Source organism: Ammospiza nelsoni, chromosome Z, assembly GCF_027579445.1.
Source record: "Ammospiza nelsoni isolate bAmmNel1 chromosome Z, bAmmNel1.pri, whole genome shotgun sequence".
NCBI classification, from domain to species: Eukaryota; Metazoa; Chordata; class Aves; order Passeriformes; family Passerellidae; genus Ammospiza; species Ammospiza nelsoni.
In genome coordinates, this window is record NC_080669.1 from 33583130 (window position 1) to 33606298 (window position 23169).

The following is a 23169-nucleotide window of genomic DNA, read 5'->3' on the forward strand; positions in this document are numbered from 1 at the left end:
CAGGAATTTAAAAAAATGGTCAAGCATGTCCCAGAAAGAGGGCTTTTATTCACATGCCTTATAGACAGATGGAGATGAAAACTGGGCTGAGGTCAAGCCATTCACAGCATTCTCATAGGCTTCGATTTTTCTTCTCATCCCCACCACAGATAATCTCAAATGATTCAGTAATGACCAAAAGTGCAACGTTGACCTTTCCTCCCCAGTGGATTACTGTGTTACATGCTGTAAATGGCAGGAAGTCCATTTTGTCCTTCCAGGAGGAGTTCAGTGTTGTACTTGGCTTTCTAATTCCTGAAAGTGTAAGCAGAGGCAGAATGCTTAAGAATTACCTTCTAAAGCTTTTGTGAATGTGTTTTAACAGTATATTCCTTTGTGTGCATTAAAGGCTGATTCTCTGATTCTTTTGCTTGAGGGGAATGATTTGGGACATGTTTCTTTGGTATTATCAGAACATTGGTGGTTTTTGCTTTATTTTTAATCATGTTGTTCTTAAGCTGTATTTTTCTGAATTTATTACAAATTTTACTTGCAAAATTGGATCAAAATAATAGCAAAAATAAAAATGTAAAAGAATACTTCAGAACTGGTGATAGATCAGATCTGAAAGCACTGCTCTAACTTTGTGATACTGGAAGTTCAGTGCAGGAATGAATAACAAGCTCCTGACATAAAATGGACATTTTTAGCCAAGCATCGCTTTGTAAAATAGAATCTGGACAGCTTTGATGAGCCTGGGCCATAATAATGGAGCAGCTGTTGCAGGGCAAGTGATTGCTAAAACTGAAGTGTTGTAAGATTTAATTTTTGTCTTAAATCACCATGGATCCTATAGCTGAAGTTAGTACTGGGATATGTATTGGTAGACACTGGTTGGAGAAAACCCAAAATTACTCCCCTTGAAACCTCTGAAACTGAAAGGGGATTAACTAATTCTCCTCAGAGAAAGTCTGTGTTCTTTAACTCCAAAGTTAAACTGCTGGTTCCCATAAGTTAGGGCTTTTACATAGAGCTAAAATACACATGGGTGTTTGTTATGCCGTGAAATACAACCTGAATACTTGTATTATACTTCCTTTTAATTTCATTGCAAAAATTTGTCCTTTTCAAGAAATTGTGGTGATTTAGGTATGATACCTTATGTGGAACTTTGGAAAGTACAGGCTATCAAAGTGCAAAATTATCTGGAGCAGACCACTCTAAAGGAAAACAGGTCAATACTTTTTTTCTAACAATAAAGAAGGAAAACAGAATTCAATTCTACAAACAAGTTCAAGTCCATAGTAAAAAGCATTGTTTAAATGAGTGTTGTATTTAGTAACTAGTCTGGCTGCTTTGTTCTTTGTCATTATGTTAAGAATTCACTTTAACAAGTGTGCAAGACAAACTTAAGTACAAACACTTGAGTTTGGCAGTGGTTAGGTCAAAACATTTAAGTCCTTAACTAAATGGAACAGAGGCAAAAAAAAATTACACAAGTGAAGAGAAAGAAATCCATCTGCTGAACTTAATTTTACAAAATGCAGCTGAATTCCTTCATGTTAATTTTTAATGATACTTCAGAAAGGAGGGTAGCACTTCAGTCAGGGGTCTGACAAGCTAGTCATTTGCAAATAAATCAAAAGACAATCATTGCAGCAGCAAGAACCAGTGAATGATGTAGTTTTGTTATTCTTTGATGGGCCTCACACTCAAGTTCGCTATTAAAAATGAATGTATTCAAGAGGCTCTGCATTAAGAACACAAACAATTAAGGGCACTTCAGATGCTTTGCTAAGAGCTGCCGTAGAGCTCAGAGGACTTTCATGAGAGATGCAGGCTTCTGTAGCCTGCTTTACCAAGGAGCCACAGAACATGAGCAATTAGTCATGTTGGTCTATGTTTGAGCAGCTTTCTGCAAAGTTTCCTTTGTTTATTCATCCTTAGGACCTCTTTATTTATATGTCTCAAAATGAGCAGTTAGGTAATAGTTATGTTATATTCGAAGGCCTCTAGAAACACGAGATAAGTACCTTTATTTTAAGACTTTCAAATTCTGAGCCCCAGTCTGTGGGCTTACTCTAATGACACCAGTAACTGATGTCTAGTCTTGGTTAATGAAACTGTCCTTGACTCTTTCAGAAAGGGGTTTTGCTTTCCGGAGTGAATGTGTACACACTTACAGGCACGTGTGCACGCATACTCAAGGGTGTTTCACCTTAAAAAGCAAACATGCATTGTCTATTGAACTGTTGCATTTACATTTAAAGTAACAAATGTTCATTATTTCTCAATTCTTAAGACAACCTCTTGCAACTCTTGATCAGCAAAATTACATAAATTGTGGATTAAAACTTAACTTTGACAAATTGCTAGACAACAAAAAATTTTTTTGACAGGTTTGTGAATGACTTTTTTTACTTTATATTAGAGTGCAGCAAACAGGAGCTGCATGAAATTCCATAGTAGATAAACAGTTCTAAGTACTTAAAATGTGTGTGAAAACTCTCTTAGACAAACTGCCTTTTAAAGGCAAGCAGACTTTTTTATGGTTAATTGACTAGTCATTTCAATTTTCAGTGTAGGTGTCTCTTAACTGGCACTTGTAACAACAGCAAGAAATCTCAAAATAAACTTATTTTAGGCATGTACATTTAAGTTTCTCTAGTACTGTAGTTGAATTAAGATTGCTGTTCACATATGGTCTTCAATGATGCCCAGGTTTGGTAAAGACAAACTAAGAAGAATACACTTTTTTTTTTTTTTCCTTTCTGTTCTGACACTGTTGGGCGTGATAATACTTTAACAGAAGATTGGTGTGGAAAGTGGGAAAGTTGATTATGCCTTAATTTTTAGAAAATAAATTAAATATCTAACTGACCTTCACTGGATGGCAATTATAACCTGATGCACATGATACTGCATTTTTGTCTTACTGTTTGATGTCATGTATGATATGTTATTACAGTGTAGGTCAGATGTTTGGGATTCAGAGCAGAAAAATCCAATAATATGGACAACTTGCATGTTTTACAGACTCTACTAAAAATAGGATTGCATTTTTTCCCCTTATAGCAGCAATAAGAACATTGACCTTAGAATAGGGTAAATGTATAGGCCATTTGTGTGGCCCATACAGGCCAAATAACTTTGCAGTAGACACCAAGTGAGTTTCTTTACTTTATTCCTTCTCTATCCTCTCTTGTCACCTGCTGTGATTCATACTTGTTCCTGGCTGAAAAACAAAATTATTCCCATTGGTCTAGGGCAATTAAGTCTTGGGTCCTAAACATCTTAGCTAAACATCAGCCAAACAGATTGCTATGCAACAGACTACCTTTCCACAGCTGATGTACCCTGCTTTCTGGAGAGATATACTAGGTATGTGGAAAAATGCCCATTAGTACATGCGTTCGGTTTTTTTTTTCCTTTAACATAGAAATACCAACAGATTTGGTAATAGTTAAGTCTGATGACCAGTAATAGATAAGCTGGTAACTTCCAAGTGTTGACTTTGCTATTATGTGTGTAGTATGAGTACTAAAGGCTAAATATGGAATTATAGATGTTTTGTGGTTGTGGCCCAGACAGAACTCTGTGAAATGATAGCTGTTTCTGTTGAGAATAGAGATATGTTCACCTTCTTGCAGGGGGCAGAGATTTCCTGTAAAGCAACTGTCACTTCATTGCCCTTAGTTAAGGGAAACCTTTTAATCCTAGGAAGAAGCCATCCCGGAACTTCTTTGGAAGCTTCTGCAAAACTGTATAGTTTTGGGTGTGTCAAATATCAGGCTTTGGTCAGGTGGAGTGCTTCATGTCAAGAGAGATGAAGTGTTTTACAGGTCTAGATGCCATCATGTATTTTCCCTGTGTCTGTCAGAGGTTTGGAAGGAGGTGTTAAAGTTGCTAATTATGCTTAGATCCCAAATCACCTGTCTCCTGAGACATAAAGCTAGAGGGTTGATTTTGTATTCCAATTAGGATGTGACTGATGTATGAAGATCAACATACCACAGCATCTTCTTGAAAAACCTCAGAATTATGGAAAGGTTCAGGAAAAGGCTTGGCAGAGAGTTAACAGTTTTAGTCTGACTTAAGTGAGTTTATCTTTGCTCAGCTTTAATACATGAGATTTCATAGAAGGCCTAATGATTCATAGTAGTGACTGCTTGTTTCTTCTGTCTTGAAACATTTAAAAAAAACCCCAACTAACCAAGAAATGTCTTTATGGATTGATTATATGACAGGGATGGACAGGAGCTTTTCAGTGTCTCTTACATGAGTTGTGTTCTTGTCTAGGTGCTGATTTTGGTTTTGTGCAACTGTGCTACAGTGACTGAAATTGCTGTTTTTAAGGAAAACTGAGGGAATTGTACAGGTAGCTTGAGGGTTAATTATAATAGTAGCTCTGAATTGTGGGCAGATGTATGGGTCTGAAAGGCTGTAAACACAGATAACACTGAGTAATGAGAGAAAAGGATCCTTTTACCCCACCAGGAATCCAGGGTTTAGGTTGACATGACAAAATGGGACATAGAGAAGTACAAGATATATGAGGTTGTTGAAAAGTGGGACTCAAATTCTTTGTCCTGCTGTAATCTCTGTTGATTTCCCTGAAGGACTGTTCTGTTCTTCTCTGGTTCCTAACCTTGTTCTTCTGCTTTTCAATGTTTCACAAATATGCTGTTCATAAGATCACATTTTCTGATCTATTTCTTTTTTCCTTGTTTGCATTATTTTAATTCTCTTTCAATATGGATTTTAGAAGACTGCACTTTTTGTCTCCATTCTTACTCACTTCTGTTTTAGTATTTCTTTTGTATTCCCAATGGTGCATTTCTGTCTTTTTACCTTCTAATAGGCAGATAAAATTGATCAGGAAAGAAGCATTTTTCTTCTACTCCTGCTGCCTTCATATTATGCTGCTTGATAATTTGAGTAATAATAAATCTACCTTTTAAAAGGCTTTATCTTGGAGTTAATGGGTTTCAAAAATCCTCTGCTTAATAATGAAGTATATACAAGGACCAGATTTGTGCCTAAATGTGTGTACAGATTAGGTGCTTTAGACATGGCAGATGTCCTAGAGTAGCTAACAAAATCTCTTTCCATGTCTGGGCTTGTATGTTAAGTATTTATATTTGCAGTAGTGTGAAAAATGGATAGTATTTTGTTACTTTCTTCACTGTCTGAACTTAATATAATCCTGTATAATAGTTAATATGTCAAACCCCTAAAATGCAGTTTTTAATCAAAATACTTTTACTCTGTAGACAGAAATTGCGAAGAGATTGAATACAATTTGTGCACAAGTCATCCCATTTTTGTCTCAGGAAGTAAGTAAAACTGTTCAGCTGTTAAAGTGTGATTATGTTGTTTTTCTGTTTGCAAATTAGCTAGTTTTAAGATGTTAATTTTATCACAATACACAAGTGTAAGGAACATATGTTATAGCTGAAGTGTGCAAACCCCCTGCTAATTTGATCTAACAAATCTGAGTTCAAACTAGTGACAACGGCTCAGCCTCATTCAGTGCCTGAGGAGAGTGGGAGTCTGTAAAATAGCAGCAATACAAGAAAATGCTTTTGTTTCTAATCATGGTGATTGTTTATTAGATATTCAGTTGTCAAGTGTAGGTCTAGTGAAATAAGAATGCTTATGTTCTCTACATAATTTATATCAAAGGTGAGTGTTTAGCTCCTATGCAAAACACTATTTAAGTTTTTAGACCTACATTTAGTCTGAATGACTGAGATTTTAGCATGTTGTGGGAAGCTTTTCCTTGTTTAAAATTTCAGTTGGTTTTGCTATGTAGGCACAGAGTCCATAAATGTTAAAATTGAAACTAATGTACAGTTGACCTTGTCCTGTTGGCTCAATTAAAAATGATTATTCATCTGCCAGACAACAAATAATGAAGGGACTTGGGGGAAGAGATAAGCTGGCTGCCTTCAGGTCTCTTCTTTCCTTTTGAGCAGGTGAAAAATAGGGTATTGTTACCTTTTACCTGCATGAGATGTCTTGCAATGGGTACTGTGGGCTTCTGCAGACAAACTGGTTATTCAAGTATTTGTGATCCTGGTTTGATACGGTGTGGTAATACCTTAACACAAATTCCTCCTTATACCCCTTCTTCTTTCAACAGCATCAGCAGCAAGTGGCCCAAGCTGTAGAACGTGCCAAACAAGTGACCATGGCTGAATTGAATGCCATCATCGGGGTACGTGGCCTTCCAGGTCTACCTCCTACAGTGTGTATAACTTGCTTTCATATCTTACTGCTTTGCTATTTTTTTAAAACAAACTTAATGTTTTGATTTCTGACATTGTTTTTATGCCCAGTGTTGATGAAGTGTTTTTGCTTCACACAGATTTTAGCAGAGATAAAGGTAGTAATTTACTTTGTCAGAACATAATTTTGGCCAGCGGTGCTGCATGTAACAAAACTTTTCCTGCAAGAAATAGAGTTTTAGGAGAGTTGCTTGTTTATTTATGGGTATTGTATGTCAGTTGAGCTAGATACTTTTTCCTCATGCTTTTTGTGACACTTGAGTTCTTGGAGCTTATACAACTATTCATTCTTCTTTCTTTCCCTTTCTTGTGAATCTTTCATGAATTTTAAATTAGCAAGCTACTGAATAGAAACTTCACTTCCTTTTGAAGTAGTATTAATTGTCTGACACAGTGTTCTAATAGCCTTTCACCAAGAATGTGCTTTTAAATATGCTAAAAAAGTTAATACTACTTGCTTGTGACTGGTTGTCAATCACAAGTCATTTGCTTTGTATTAATGAACTTTTTGAACCATACATTCCTTCCACTGTATGAGTTCATTTCCCCTGCCACTAAGTCTGGAATATTTCTCATGTTTTCTGCCCTTCCGACTAAGTGAAAGAAGTAGCCGAAACAAGAACCTGTCCTTTCTGATTTTATTCATATGTGAGCGCCTTGAGCGGATTCAAATTACTCATTTATCAATTTATGTTAATTGCTTGTGAGAAGATGCCCTGCTGGTCTTTATAGTTACCTCAGACACTTTGTAATGATAATTAGACATGCTGCTGTACGGATTAACAGTGCCATAGTCCAATGACGTCTACAGACAATGGAACCAGTTAATCCATCTGTGCTTAAAATTACATCCCAACTGGAGATGGAAAAAAAAAAATAGGAGAGAGGGAGGATTAAAAGAATGAGCCTCAGCTTGAAAATGCTCCTTTCATCAGTTTCTCAATTGCAGATCTGCAGTCGGTTTGCCTGTGGTAAGCTATTGGCAGTCAATTAGGTGAAATAAACTGGGAGGGTGACCTTCATTTCCTTTTAATAGCTTTTCCTCCCTGAAATGGGGAGCTTCAGTGGATTTTCAGCTTAAATTTTATTCAAGCTGCTTTATTACACTTGACAGATTAGCTTTGCATAAACATACCCCCCCTTCAAATCTGTGCTGTTTTTCCTTCGTATCAAATTTTGACTGTTACTTAGTTGATTTGCTAATCACATCTTAGAAACCCACACAATTACATCTGTATTTGTCAGAATCTCCTCTATGCTTTGCTGGTGTAATGAATTAGTTTATGAATACCTGATTTCATCTTTGAAATATGCCACATGTACATTTGTGGTATTTGATTAGCAAAGATTAGAGAACTGTTCTTTCTTACATTTTTTAAAACAAATAGCTTCTTAAGGATGAAAATGGAATGGAAAACTCTTCGTTATGAAATAGTTTTAAAGAAGAGTTTATGCAGTAAAAGGAAACATATTAAAACATACTTTTCAAGATTCTTTCTTGCCTTAAAATAGTGCTACTTAGACAAACCAAATTTTGCTATCTCAGGCATGTCAACTGCTTTTTTTAATGTCTGCACCAAAGTCTTAAAAGCCATGGGATCTACAAGTACCACATGCAATTAAGAACTTTAGGGGTTTTGGGGAGCAGGGAGGGAAGCTCTTTGGAAGCAGAAATAATAGGCTCTAACATTTTGGTTTTATAATCATCTAAGATTTACCTGAAGAAATACTGTTCCTGTGTCTTCTGAAAGACTCCTGAATGATGCCATACAAATCCAAAACTGCGAGTGAGGAAATTAACATGCTGGGCACAAAACTTGTTTGACCACGGAGGTGCATGCATTTCCATAATGCCAAAATTAGATGTATGTCCCAGTGATCTTTTACAGTCTTATTAATCAATAGTTACCTTGTGCTCCACAATAAGTTTCATGCTCTGACATATGCTTGGTTTTGTTTGAAAGGGACGGTGTATGTCCTGGAAAATCTGAATAGCATAAAATCAGGCTGACAATTCAGTGGACCTTTGCTCCCCCTCACTGAGCACTGAGGGTGTCAAGCCCTTTCCCCAGAGGGGAGGACACATCAGAGGCCTGTCTGTTCCTACAAGCGGCAGCTGCACCGAGGGTGAGCACGGCACAGTTTGACAGCAGCTGTCAGTATTGTCCAGGGGCCCGACTTAGCGTAAAGAACAATGGAAGGGCCATGCTGCTGAAGTGCAGTGTCTTTCAAGATAAGAAAAGATATAGTAATTTAACGGTTTAGACACCTATTATGGGCATGAAAGATCATCAAACTTCTTTTCAGGGTGCAAATAGGCTGGACCAGTCTGTAACTGTAGAAGATGCAATTGGTGTCACACTACCTAAAATACATGCATATGATAATTCTTGAGGATAGGAGGGAAGTTTATTTTGCTAGCTGGTACTAACTTGCTTGGTTTCTCTTTACTAAATAAAATTCTGCATTTCTGCTAGGATTTGCCTTTTTTCCCCCTCTTCCTTTATGTCCTTAAGGGCCATTGTTTCCTGACACCAGATGATTCAAGAGTTTTCCAGTTGGCTTTTTTCAGTTAGAGAAGTTCATGTTAGTCCTGTGCAATGTATGAAATCTGGAAGGAAAAAAAGGCTTTTAAATTACTGGAAAAGTATTTTGAAATACAAAATTATTTTGAACTACATTTATTTTATACTTTTTATTTCCAGTTGAAAGGAGGGAAGCCTATTAGAGGACAGACTATGAGAATAGAGACTTACAGTCTCACAGGACCAGGATTTTTCAGAGAATTTTACTACAAAAATCAAAAGCTAGGCTTTGGAGTAGGTGTATATTAAGCACGTACGAAACAGAATGAATAAATTGACACATTTTTTTAAAGAAAGTAATATAGTTGGACTCAGTGAGCTTGCAAGCAGTGCTAATCCTCTGTGTTGATTAAAAATTCTTACTTCAGGAAAAAAACCCTGGATGATGTTTGGTTATTAACAGTCATACTCTTGGCCTTACACTCATCCTACATGTTCTTGAAGGCTTTTACTGTCAGCCATGGGTTAGCAGTGTGGCTAAACAATCTCCTTTCAATTTTTTTCAAAGATAGCACCATTTAATATTTATTATATTAGAGTAGAATGAAGTAGCAATTTTGCTAGATAAATAATGAACAAAGCAGAAACCCTAACTAAAAGGATAAGTGCCCCCATTAACTCCTTGGCCTTGCTGCAGCTGCCAGTGGCGTCCACTTCTGTAGTTAAGGAAGACTGTAGATCATGGTATGAAAGAATTAGGTAGACTATTATGGTGTAACTTGAAGGCTTATTTTGGCTTTTTTGTGGATGGTTTGGGTTTTCTTGTGTTTTGTTTCAGTGTCTGCTTGGTTTTTGTGAGGTTGTTTTTGTGAGATATGTCTAGAAAATAACAGGTTCATGTTAGGGAGATTTAATAAGTTAAATTGGTGTGTCTAGGTGTGAACAAATTGAAGATTAGATTTACTTTCCAATCAATAAACTAGTTTTATGAGTCGAATATGAAAATATCTGAATGAGAAATACAAGCAGCAAACAGGAAACTTTCTTCAGCACAGTATTTTTGATGCACGATTTCAGCATACCACTGAGAAGCCAGGTATGTCTTATTTTTCCTGTTGAGGTGTGTTGCTAATGATTTAGTGAAATATAGTATCATTTGGGCTGACAGTTCTCCTGAGACAGATTGAGTTGTTGGCCTCTGAGAGGCCTCTCCGCTGTTGCATGAGGTGATTGGCTAAAGGATTAGCAAGATGTGGGATTATTTTTTCTCTCTTGGCTGTGGTTGCCAGCTATCTCTGGGATTGTAGTGTGTGAAGCTTAAGAGGATGAGGTTAACCTCTTGAGGGTTTATTCTTATGAGTGTGTAGTTAATCCTTAGAAAGCCTATAAATAACTAGGCTGTATGTTTCATTATAAAATAGAAATACAGACTAGAGCAGAAATGAATGTAGAATTTAGTGCAAGGGAAGAGCTAAGCAGCTGTAGCATTACTTTAGATCCTTCTCAGGCATGATCTGCATTATGTGCTGAGGGAGGGGAAATTGCCTAGTTCTTTTAAATTAAATAAAATGAGATCTAGTGAGCACAAGACACTCTCCTCACTTTTAACATAAACTGCATAACCGCAAGTCTAAATTACTCAACTCTGGCAATAGGAGCTCTATTGTGTAGCAATATCCTGGGTTATTCTTCATATTTGAGAACACACAGAAACTCCAATTTAATCCTAGAATTCATGGTACTTTTAGTAACTACCCAACTTAGTTAACCAGTTTAAAGTAGAAAGCACAGGAGGAAGATACCTGTCAGCATGATGCTGAGTGTTCTCAAAATACCAGTCCCCAAACAATGGTCAGATTTTTACTGTTGGTGCCACTAAGATTGGAGGAAAAATATGGAAGTGGTACTGGTATGTATTGGTAGCTTTTCCTACTCAAAAGAAAAAATCTGGTAGAAGGTGTGTAAAATATGAAAGAATGGTATTAATCAAACTTGGTTTCCTCTTGATGCCTCACCCCCACACACCCACTCTCTGTGGACTGATGGGAAATGAAGAATCTTGGAGCAGCAATATAGAGGAAGGTAGTATCTAAACAAGACAATTTTCTGCAGAAGAAGATATTCTCAGTCGTTCTGGAGGGAGCAAAATTGCATCCAAAAGTCAAATGGAATGGAGTTGCAGGCCAGACCTCCCTTGTCTTGTAAGGCTTCATGTGGGTTGGATGGAAAAAGCTTCACCTTGGTTCTTGCCCAAAAAGAAAAACAAAAGAACTTCAGGTGGCTCTCATAAGATCTAGTATCTAAACTGCAAGTCAAAGGTGAGACCAAGTATGCAGTTGCAAATTTGTGGAGCCTAAGAGCTTTCAGGAAAAGAGTGAAAGTGTGACAGTTGAACAAAAATATTGTTAACTAAATAAAACCTGTGGATATGCAGCTGCAAATGAGAATGCCGAGAGAGGGCAGATTCTTATAACATAGTGGGTACCAAATGTGAGTTGGTGCCACTTGCTGGATTCCTTCCTATTGAGTGGGTGTTGTGTACACTTTGAATGCTGTAGATCTCTAAACTGGTCTGTTTCTCAGCAGAGGTGGAGTAATTTTGGTGGTAAAATGTGTGTGTGATGATAGTGAAAAAAAGTCTAATTGGAACATGTGGTTTCAGGAAGGGTTAGATAGAAGGATTTGATATTGGAGAGTTGATTGATTCATTTTGTGTACTTGGCTCCAAATTATTCTGTTTAGACTGGTTTAGAAAGAATGGCTTTGGTGACATATAAGGCACAGAAGTTGGATGCAAATGCTGGAATAGTGCAGTTGAAAGAAAGAATTTGCAGAATGTGGTTGGAGCAGTACGCGTATATATTCATATATTAAATTGGCATGGAGGGCAAGTTATTTAATCCTAGAGGAAAGTATTACTTCCTCTAGAAAGTGATTTAACTCACCTCTCTTGATTCAAGTGTATAAGCAGAATAGCTTACGTGCTTTGAAAATAGTGTTAAAGTGGGTAATATTCATAAAAATGAAGCTTTTAAGTAAAAGGAGACAAAATGAAGAGATGCACATAATTTTTCTCTCTTAAAAATGTCTTCTTTGCTTTCATACTGAGATATGTGGGGGAATTGGAGTAGATAGAGTCTGTGGGCTGAGATAAAATATGATGTAACCTTCAGTACTTGTCTGGAAAGTGGTTGGAAATGTGGTGTGTTGGGAGGAGGAAGGAGTTGGGTGGGAGAGCTGAACTCTGGTTGGTGCAGACAAAAGAAGAATTCAGCTTGGACTGTGTATGAGGAGAAATGAAATGTGAAGAAGTTAGTTGAGTAAGGACAAAGGGTGGTTCTGTTCATGGAGCTGTCCCTCCCAGCGTGAGTAGGAGTAGAGAAAGTTGTTGGGACTTAGTATGTTGAACAGTGTAGAGCTGCAGGTTGACCTGCTTTGCAGTAGAAGTGGTGCAAAGAATGAAACATACAGATTTTGAGAAGAAAACACTGGTAAACTGAGGTGAACTAATTGCCGCTGTGTGGATGGGAGTGAAGTGGACTGTGCAGGCAAAATACACCTCTGACTAGGTGTCAGTGTCAACAGTGGGGTCACTTGAGAGTAGGAAGGTGCAGACAAAGGTGCAGGTGGAGGAAGAATAGGGGGACACAAGTACTGTTCATATTAAACATTGGAATTGTACAAGAAAATAGCAACCTGCTTGCTGTGTTTTTCATGGAAGAAGAGCAAGACAGACTTGAGATAGGGGCTGTGGGAGGACTAGACAAGAAGCTTGCTTTCCTTATTCTTGATTACAGAGAGGCTAGCATAGGCAGTTGGGACAACTTCAGGAGATAGTAAAGGCATGACAAAGATATGATTTTTCCACAGTAACTCTTCAATATGCATAAGAGTTTGTTTCAATTGCAGAATTTGTGCTGTCTAGTAACTGCCTTGTTTTGGAATTTTTCAGAGTACTTGCTGAACTACCAAGGTCATTATCTTGTATAACAGTTAATTGCCTGAAATTAATACTCAACTGCCTGAAACAGTATCTCATACTATTTATAAAGGTGCTGGCTAACTGGCTTTTCAGACTGAGTACTTACAAGCAGCAGTAGTTAGTAAATAAAAGCAAGAATTAGCAAAAGTGCTTAAATGCCTGTTCAGAAGTAATTGTTTGGTGTGTCAAAGTTGTTGTGGAATGTAGAGAAAACATACAAGTTTCTGATCTTGGCTTGGAACACTAAATAAAGTGCTGCTTTTCTTATGACTGTCATATTTTTAATTTGTTATTGTCTCTGAAATGTTTTTGTAGTTAGTAGTAGGTGGGACAAAAGGATAGTGAGTATAATTTCAAATCCTCTATTTACCTTGTGGATTTTAATTTACAAAAAGCCTTGCTACTTAATAATTTCTGTCATGTTCAGGAAGAGTTAAATTTCTGGAGACTAAAAGTGCCTGAAAGGAAAATAAATACTTTTTAAGATAATCATACGTCAGTAATAAAACCCTCTAGAGCAATATCTGTAAGTCATTTCCAAATTGGTGCGTGCTTGAACTAGTTGTTTTTGGCAACTGTGCAGTAGGAGCATGCTTTTGAAGTGTTGTTGGATGGTGCTGGTATGCTAACAGTAGCTAAAAAGGCAAATACTAGATTTGAGGTTAGAAGGTGAGTAATAGCAGGAATTTATGATTGCCGCAGAAATGAAATGTGCTGGCAGTTTCTGCAGAGCAGAAGCAGTGGTGCTGACAGCTTCATTCTAGAGACTTCAGGCTTGCATCTGAGCCTTCAGAGAAGGCAACATGTACTTGTCTAAAATTAAAGAAGAGCTTTGTTCTTGAACTGACTTACACTGACAGTGATAGAGGAACATGAATGTTTTCAGAAAACTAGCCTTTGTCTTGTCTGGACCAGGAGATTTTAAGGTCATCTTCTGCCACTTTTAGACTGTGGTTCTGAATTTATTACTTTCTCTTAGAGTCTGGGAAGTCCTTTGATGGAGACATGTTTTCCCAAGCAAGGATCATTTTTTCTGTGGTGACTCTGACTCTCCCTTCCTGTCCTGTGGCATCTGTTTTTTACAAAGGCTTGTCTGGCTCTTCCATTGTGGCAGTCCTTCTCTCCTGGTTGCCTTCGGCTTTGCTGTTTATCCCTTATTTATTCAGAATTTAGCCTAAGAAATGAAAAAAAAACAACAACAAGATTTTATCTAAATTAAAAACAAGGTAAATAACATAATTAATACAAGGACCCTTAAAAACATGGTCTTATGATTCAGTTCTGTTTGGTTTTTTGAGGTTTCTTTTGCTATGAAGTAATTGAGACAGGTATTAATCTTAAATGAGCTCTGCAACACACATTTTTTCATATGTTCAAACACACCGAAGAGCTACATTTTTACATAGAAGCATAAACACTCAATATGTATGTAACATACGCAGAACAGTACATGTAATATATAATAAAAGTTGTATGTAGCAATATATTAGTGATACATTGAGATGTAAAATATTGCGTGTATGTCATACAAAGTATGGTGTGTTTGTACATACATAAAAGGTTAGACGAGCAAAAGGCCTTCTTTGGTTTGTGGGCTGCTTGTTGTATTGCTCTACTCATGCTTCAGTGGGTCAGCACTGCACTGGTATAATCTACAGTTTTAGGTTGACTTGCATTGCCTAAAAGCACAGGGGAAGGAAGAAAACCCTTTTCTGTCAGCAAAAGCCTTTGTGTGGGTGCAGCCATGGTAGGGGAGTGTTAATGCACCTTGGGGAGATGTCACTGGGCTGGAAGAATTCCATCTGCTGGCCATGCCCTGCATCCTTGCTGCAGGGCTCTCCCTGTGTGCCGTGGGATGATGCACAGGGGCTGCCCAGCCTGGAGAGGCTGCTAGTGCAGACCTGCTCCGGTGAAAACGCCAGTCCTGCTGGCAGTGCTGTACGATTATTCCCTCTGTGATAATGGGAAATCCTGACATTTAAGAATTATCACTAAAAATTTGTTAAATACTTCATTGCTGGTCACTTTAGTGGAAAAACAGCCGATGGGCTTATTCAGTGGGTGTGGTGGAGAATCATTTGGGTGAGGCCACCCACACCTGTCATTTACTGCTTACAAAAGTGATCTGAAGTGTATTATCTCTTATCTTTCTAATTCTGGTGCCTGGGCTTGCCCTCGAAGATGCCAGGAGAAAAGGCAGTGAAACCTAGCTGTTTACAGTAAGACAGGAAGGCCCAGAGATGATAAGAGTTGCGGCTCAGGTTTGTACAAAGGGAAAGATAAGAATCATTTCTCCCTTGCAATATATAGTGGAAATGTGGAAAAGAATCAATGATAAATAAATTACCCTTGAATACTAATTTTAAAATGCTTTTTGAATTACATTGGGAAGCACTGAGGACCTGTTTCTTAGTTCTGTAGGTGTAAAACTAGCTACATTATTAAAATTTAAGAGTGGGATCCTGTGATTCAGCAAAAGTACTGGTATGTACTGGTACTAGCCATGTAATTAAGAGTAGCCCAAGCCTTTCTGGTATTGGAAGAATTTTATTCTCTTCATGTTGAAAAAATTCAAAATTTCTCATAAAAGTAGAAAATATTTCAAAATGCAAGCCAAAGAATACATATATTCAGAATCAAAGAATGGGTAAGGTTGGAAGGGACCACAAGGGGACATCTGGTCCAGCCTCCCTACTCAAGCCATGTCATTGCTAGAGCACATGGCACAGTACTGTGTCCAGATGGTTCTTGAATAGCTCCCTTGAGGGAGACTCCAAAACCTTTCTTGGCAATCTGTGCCAGTGCTCAGTCACCTGCACAGTAAAGAAGTTCTTCCTTGTGTTCAAGTGGAGCCTCCTGTGCATCAGTTTGTGCCCATTGCCTTTTGTCCTATTGCTCAGCACCCCTGAGCAAAGCCTGGATCCATCCACTGACACCCTCCCGTGAGATACTGCCAGACACTGATAAGCACCCATCCGTCATTCTTCTTGAGGCCTCTCTCAGCCTTTCCTCATATGGGAAGTGTTCCATTTCCCTAATCACCTTAATAACTTCACCTGCTGAACGCTTCACCAGGGCTGAATAGAGGGGCTGGATTACTTCCCTTGTCCTGCTGGCACTGCTCTTCCCAATGCACCCCAGGACACCATTGCCCTTCCTGGCCACCAGGACACACTGCTGGCTCACGGACAGCTTGCTGTCCACCAGGAACCCCAGGCCCTTCTCCTCAGAGCTGCTTTCCAGCAGATCAGCTCCCAGCCTGTGCCGATGCCTGGGGTTATTCCTCCCCTGTGCAGAACCCTGCATTTGCACTTGGTGAGTTTCAGAAGATTCCTCTCTGCCCGTGTCTCCACCCTTCTGAGGCCCTTCTGAAAGACTGCCCTCTGGGGTATGGCCACTGCTCCAGCTCTGTGTCATCAGTGACACATTTGCTGAGGAGGCATCTGTCCCTTTGCCCGAGTCACTGATAAGCAAGTTAAACAATAGTGGAGTCATTTTGAACCTTGGGGTACATGCTTCCAGTCAGGCTTCATGTTGTTTGGAAGTCGATTCATGGACTACTTTGAGCATTTTGCTGGACCTTCTGCATCTTTTTTATTTTAATAGTTAAAGTGACACAAGAGCTTACTGTACGTACAGTAGAGCACTGAAATACAGCTTCTCTGTCTTATTATTTACCTTAGAACTGAAATTATTTGTGGGAAAAGGGCTGTTTGGTGAATGTATGTGCAAACTGCCTTTATCCCTGTATAGCATCATTTTCTGTTTTATGAAAGGCAATTTATGCAACCCTTTACTGCTTAAAAATGTTGTTGTGGAATTTATACTTATTAGTGTGGTTTGCATTGTCTGAACAAGTGAAAACAGGAAATAGGAAAAATTTTGAAGAGCTTTCTGTTCAGAAATTTAAGACTTGAGTTAACTTACATCTTCTTTCTGACTTGGATATTTGCTTTCTGACATAAATTCTCTTCCCACTAAAGTTGTGGGTGTCATTTGGTTTTTTTGTGGGAGAGGAAAATCAGTGTGAAGACCCCAAGACACTAACTTGTACATTTCCTTTGATAAAGCATGAAAAATGAACAGGATTTCACCCATGAGACAGATGGGCCTTTAAGTAATCGTGCCACTGACACACAAATTCTATATGTGTGAAACATACGGTTTTGACTAGCTTTTGCCCATGTTGTCCTTTTATGGACTTAAATTTCTGTAGTACCATGACATTTCATGTGGTTTATAAATGGAAGAGACTTACTGAAGACTCTATTCTTTGTTTCTGAAGGGACATTCTCTTCCCACATTAGGCACTGTGGCTTGTACACATAAGGATAGTTCTCAAACAACTTCTGCTAACCCACATTCTTGTTTCATTAGCTAGACATGCAGTGGTGGGCACTTTAGAGTTTGTTTACTGTTGTAGAGTGTGGCTTTCTTCCTGTCAGAATAAAGGATTTAGAAGACAAGGAAGCAAGGAAACCAGATTGACCAAAATAAACAAATATTTCAAAGGAAGTATTTAGAAAATTAAGAAATTATAGTAGTAGGTGACTCACTTTAATAAAACTTGTTTAAACAGGGAGACAACAGTAAGCAGTGAGAATTGGCACATGGTCTAGTGGCAGGCCTGTCACTAGCAGGGGGCTACAAAGTTGATTAAGGAACTGAACCATCTCACTTAAGAAGAAAGGCTTACAAACTTGGGCCTGTTCAGCCTTGGGAAGAGATGATTGAGATTACTGTGATGTCCTTATCATAGTCGATCCGTATCTGGAGAGAGGGTGTCAGTGGATGGATCCAGGCTCTGCTCGGTGGTGCTGAGCAATAGCACAAGAGACCACTGTCACAAACTGATGCCATGGAAGTTCAATTTGTATATGAGGAAGAACTTTTTTACTTTGTGGGTGACGTGGTGCTGAAACAGATTGTCCAGAGAGGTTTTGGAGTCTCCCTCACTGGAGATCTACATGGGCTACATGGACACAATCCTTTGCCACGTGTTCTGGGATGACCTGGCTTGAGTAGGGAGGCTGGACCAGATGTCCCCCTGTGGTCCCTTGAAGCCTCAGGTGTTCTGTGATTCTGCAGTCTGCAAATCATAAAATTGGTAAAGTTGGAAGAGACCACTGGAAGTCATCTGACCTACTTGCCCCTGCTCAAACAGGACCACTGAGGACAAGTTATGCAGGACCATGTCCATACAGCTTTTGAGTTCAAAAATGGAAACCCCAAAGCTCCCTGGGTAGCCTGTGCAAGGGCTCAGTCAAAAATGAGTGTGTTCTAATGTTCAAGAAGAGCCTCCCATGTGTTAGTCTGCGCCCATTGCCTCTTGCCTTTCGTCAGGCCATCATTGGTGATAGGCTATTAATGTAAGAGACTGGGGAATGTCCTATGAGGAGGGGCTGAGGGACCTGGGACTATTTATATTGTTGGATGCTCTCTATTTTGTTCATATCTCATGTAAGGAGAAACTCAGAACAGGACATGGTAATCCAGCTGTAGTTTCCACAGTGAAAAGTAGAGATGGATCCTCTCTCTAGACCTGCTGCAATACTTTGTCTGATGCAGCCCAAGACTCACCTGCTTTTCCACAAGGGAACATTGCTGCTGACTCCTGCACAATTTGGTATGGAAGGACCTTTTCTGCAAAGCTGCTTTCTAGCTGTGTGGATCCCAACATAAATGAATTTATGGTATTGTTCCTCCTGGTGTAGGATATTGTACTTGCCCTTGTTGAATGTTGTGAGATTCCTGTGAGTCCATTTTTCCAGCCGGTTGAGTTGTCTGTGAATGTGATCTCAGCTGTCTGGTGTATCAGCAGCTCTTCACAGTTGTGTACAGTCAGCAAAAGAAAGCAAACTCAGACCTTAGTTTTGTAAATTGCTGCAGTGGTACTGAAGATTAGGGCTGAAATAGGTCAGAAGGAAGTGTCTTGTGGGGACTATTAACACACTTTATTGGTGATATTATCAAGGAAAAATAAACATGTAGAAGCGTCCTGAAGGAAACATGACAGCTGCTGCCAAAGCAAAATTGGGAAATGGAGCAGTAAGCAATGCATATTTGGTGTTTCATAAATAAATCTGTTTACCTATGATAGAAAGGTTTGGATTGGAAGAAACGTTCAAAGATCAAACCAAAACCCTTTGCCATGGGGACAGGAACACCTTTCACAAGACAGGTTGCTCAAAATACCATCCAAACTTGACTATGAGCACTTCCAGGGATGGGGCATCCAGTGGCTCACCACCCACCACATAAAAGTTTTGTCATTGTGTCCAATGTAAGCTTACCACCTTTCAGTGTAAAGCCACAGCCTCTTGTTCTGTAGCTACAGGCTCTGGAAAAAAGTCTCTTTCCATTTTCTTATAGACACACTTTGTATCTAAAGATCTCAGTAAGGTGTTCCTGGAGCCTTCAGGCTGAACAAGCCCAACTTTGTGATTTTCCTTAGGAAAGCGTTCCAGCTCCCTCGGATCATTTTTGTGGGCCTTCTTTGAACCTGCTGTAGCCCGTTAATGTTTTTCTTGCACTATTGACCCCAGAGCAGGGCATGGTACTCCAGTAAGCATCTCATGATGTAGAGGGAAGAAAAGGAACAGAACCACTTCCTTTGACCTGCTGGCCAAATCCTTTTGATGCAGCCCAGGATACAGTTTGGTTTCTGGGCTGTAGATGCAGTAATCCAATGATTTGTCTTCCAACCCCCCCCAGTCCTTTTCAGCAGGGCCATTCCCAAGCCCTTCATCCCCCCCGTCTAGAAATTGTCACAGGTCAGTGCCAGACATTGCATTTGGCCTTGTGGAACCTCTTGAGAACCATATAAGATGGTCCCACTTCTTGGACCTGTCAAAGTCCATCTTGATGTCACCCCTTCCCTTAAGTGAATCAATTGCACTGCATGGCTTGGTGTCATCTGCAAACTTGCAGAAGGCACAGTTTTTTCAGTCCCATTTCCTGTGTCATTGATGAAGGTATTGAGTAGTGTTGGTCACATTTTGGGGTCCTGAGGGACTCAGCTCATTCCTGTTTTCCACAGAGGTGTGAAGCCATTGACTCTTTGGGTTAAGTTTCATTGACTCTTCAGATGCAGTTCCTCATCCATGTAATAATCCATCCCTCAATGCAATATTTCTTTGAGTGGCAAGAATTTTGTGAGGGGCCGTATCAAAGACATGGCAGAAGCCTTAAGTAGGTGGTGTCTTTTACTCTTCCCATGTCCACTTTTGTAGAAGAATGTGAATATATTCTTCCAAGTGCTTGTTTGTTGTCCTGAAATATGTTCTTCCCTATAGCTGAAATACTCTTTAGAAAGTACTTACAGAAATTTAAATGTAAGTATTAATTAACAGCTTAGAGTGTCTGTTGAGTTTCCTCCTGCCAAATTTGACTGTTCATACAGTGGATTGTACATACACAGCTTTTGGCTTTTTTTAGGATGAGGGAAAAATGGGATGTGAAAGGAGCATAGTCTTGAGTTACTTCCTTTTTTGAAAGGTTATATTTGAAATATTGGTTTTAAGAATATTTCTAAACAGTGATGGAAAAGGTTATTCCTTGATCAACTACCTGTATGTGCTCAGACAGTGTCCCTCTTGTGTTTAATGGTTGCAGATATTTGATGCAGGCACTCATTTCCTTAAGAAATTCAAGGAAGCGAATGAAAGACTGGAAGATGTTCCTTTGGAAAGGAAGTGAATGTGATAATGAAACTGAACACAGTAATGTTTTCCAGATACTTTTTCAGAACACCTCTATGGAACTTGGAGGCAACTGTTGATAGTATTGCTGATGCTAGTGCTGATAAGATTTTGGAAACGTTTTTCTGTGTTTGTTTTTCAAATGTTTATTTAGAAAAAGCCCAAGAGAAGACAGCTCTTGTAGTCTGGGACAAAGCATAACCTTTTTTCCACCGTTCATTTGCAGTAACATCTGAATTTTTAATTCAGTGCTTTTCAAGAGATACAGAAGAGTACATCATACATCTGTTTAAGAACAGAAGAATGCTCTAAGTACTTAATGATAAGGATTAAAAACCTTATATTTAAGTGAAAAAGGTGTCAAAGTAAAATCAGGTGTTTGAGACCTCACCAGAGCTGCTTTAAGGTGAGGAGTAGGATTGTAAGAGCTTGTTCTCTGTCTTTATGAGCAAGGAGCCTATAGGAGACCTATCTCTGTTTAATTATAGGAGCTCTGTTTCACAAAGACATACTAACTCTGTCTTTGGAAGTCTTTGTCGGAGATTGAAAATCTAATTCCACATTTTAAGTCTTGATTAAAGATCTCTTCATAGCTGGACTTCGCCTAAAATGTGGGAGATAAAAAGCTGTACTACCTTTAAAATTGTTAGGAGGTGCTTGCTCAGGCACAGTAATGCTGTTTTTTATATGCCGAGTTTCGATCTTTACGGTTTAGTTATGGAGACACTGGGAAATAAAAAACTGAGGCAATAGAACCTACATCTAAACAGTACAGTAACGTGAGTTTGTAATTCCTTTTCTCCCTTTGCAAATATGAAGAACTTCTAGGTTTGTAACAAAATGGTGGGTGAACTACAGATATTTTTAAAATCACTGCTGTGGCTAATTATCTTAAGTGCAGTCACTTAAGTATGCATCATTGCACTCTTCTCTACCTTCCCACTTTCCTCTGAAAGTGGACACAGCCTTTGCTCTGCAAGTAATGATAATAATTGGTACTAAGACAGACCTGTTACTCATCCTTTTTTGAGCACATTTCTTATGGCAGATGTCTAGTTTTTAATTAACTGCTAATGAACATGCCTAGTAGACCATGATACTGCTGCCAGCCTACTCCGTTTTATATCTCACTGCTGCTAAGCTCTTAAAAGGTTACAGAGCAGGCATTAGTGTCTTTGAAGTGATGGGAAAGTGATTATATGCATAACATAATTATTTGTAGGATCTACTATGGCAAATGTTTAGTTGTTAAATGCATCTGGTGAACATTGCTGTTATCCCTCTCCCTATTCTTTATTTTTTTCCTTTGTGTGCCGCACATATTCCTTTTATCCCTTCTACAAAGATAATACAATGTAGTTTTAAAAATTAAGGTTTTTTTAAATAAAAATAATATGAATTCCTGGAAAGGATCATCTTTATGAATGATCCTTCATCTCTTAGGGAGAACTTCAAACCTGTTATGAATAAATAACACATAAGCAATAAATCAGTGCATTGAAGCCCTGAACAGCGATGAACATCAGATAATAAACATGAAATCATGATGTAACATTGGTGGCTTGAAAGACCATGATCAGGATTTCAGTAATAAGTCAGTTTCATGTAGTGCCATATTTACAGATCTTTGTGTACCATGCCTGTAACTAAACATTTGGAAAGCTACAAAAATGTGCAGGGCAGCTTTGCAATGCACTTGCGGCTCTCACACCACACCTTGCCCATTGCTCCCCACTGTCTGTGTGCAGCACCACCAGAGAGCACAGGACCCAACCCTTCCACTCTCACCTTCACAACCTCTTACAGAGCATTTATCTGTTCCTCATTTCTCAGACTTTCATAATGTGTGGTATGTAGGCTACAAACCAGAGCCAGAGAAATGGTAGGTAAGGTGCCCCTGACATTTCTTAAAATGTTAACTTGTGCTTCTTGAAATCAAGTGTGTTAACTTGTTTGCTGATTAAACCAAGCAGGATAGAGGTGAATAAGGGTTATCCTCCTACACTTCCCAAATAGTAGGGGCAAAAATGGAAACAATTTAACTCCTGTTCCAGGTTTCAACCTTCCCATGGTCACTCTGCAAAAGAAGTTAGTTTGGGCTTATTGCTGGAGAAGGGAGGAGCCTTTTTGCCATGAAACGAGTTAGGAAGGAATAAATCAGTTTTTATTTTTAGGCAGTTGCACATAAAACTTGGTAATGTGGGGTGATAGTGCAGCTGGAAACAAGTAAGACTGATGCCCACAATGCTGCACAGTACTGCTCATTGAAGTTGCCTCAGAGCTAGAGTGCAGATGACTGACCTGGCTGAAGTGGTCCGTGAGGAAGGAGGTGACTAAGTTACCATCTCTGAGAGAGACAGCCAAAATATCAGGTTATCACCCGTTTTGAGGAAATGTGCTGGAAACTACTGAAGTCTTATTAAAGTCAGTGTGGAGAGGGATGTCATATTGCTCTTTAGAGGCTGGATTCAAAAAACAGGCAAAACCCCCAAACCAAACCTCTGCAGACCTGTCAGACCTTATAGTGCTCCTTACTGATAGTTCTTCATTTAAGTGAAGCTTTACTAGCAAAAACTGGTTGATATTGTAGAAAGTGGTCTACTGTGTTAACTACTTTAAAATCAAAATGATTCCTAATGCTTCCTTCAAAATGTTGCCTTTTGTAAACTCATTAAATTAGAAGAAGAATAATA

At 38.9% G+C, this 23169-nt stretch overlaps 1 protein-coding gene across 2 annotated transcripts in view; it reads left to right on the plus strand.

Moving 5' to 3' along the window:
- Positions 1–23169, plus strand: part of LOC132086272 (transducin-like enhancer protein 1) — a 77780-nt gene that overhangs the window by 16760 nt on the left and 37851 nt on the right. Inside the window, exons 5-6 of one of the 2 annotated variants that reach the window (XM_059491815.1) lie at positions 5253–5315; positions 6125–6229. In XM_059491815.1, the coding sequence (XP_059347798.1) occupies positions 5253–5315; positions 6125–6229 (168 nt within the window). The remainder of the gene's footprint in view (positions 1–5252; positions 5316–6124; positions 6230–23169) is intronic. The other variant, XM_059491814.1, reaches the window with a different exon arrangement.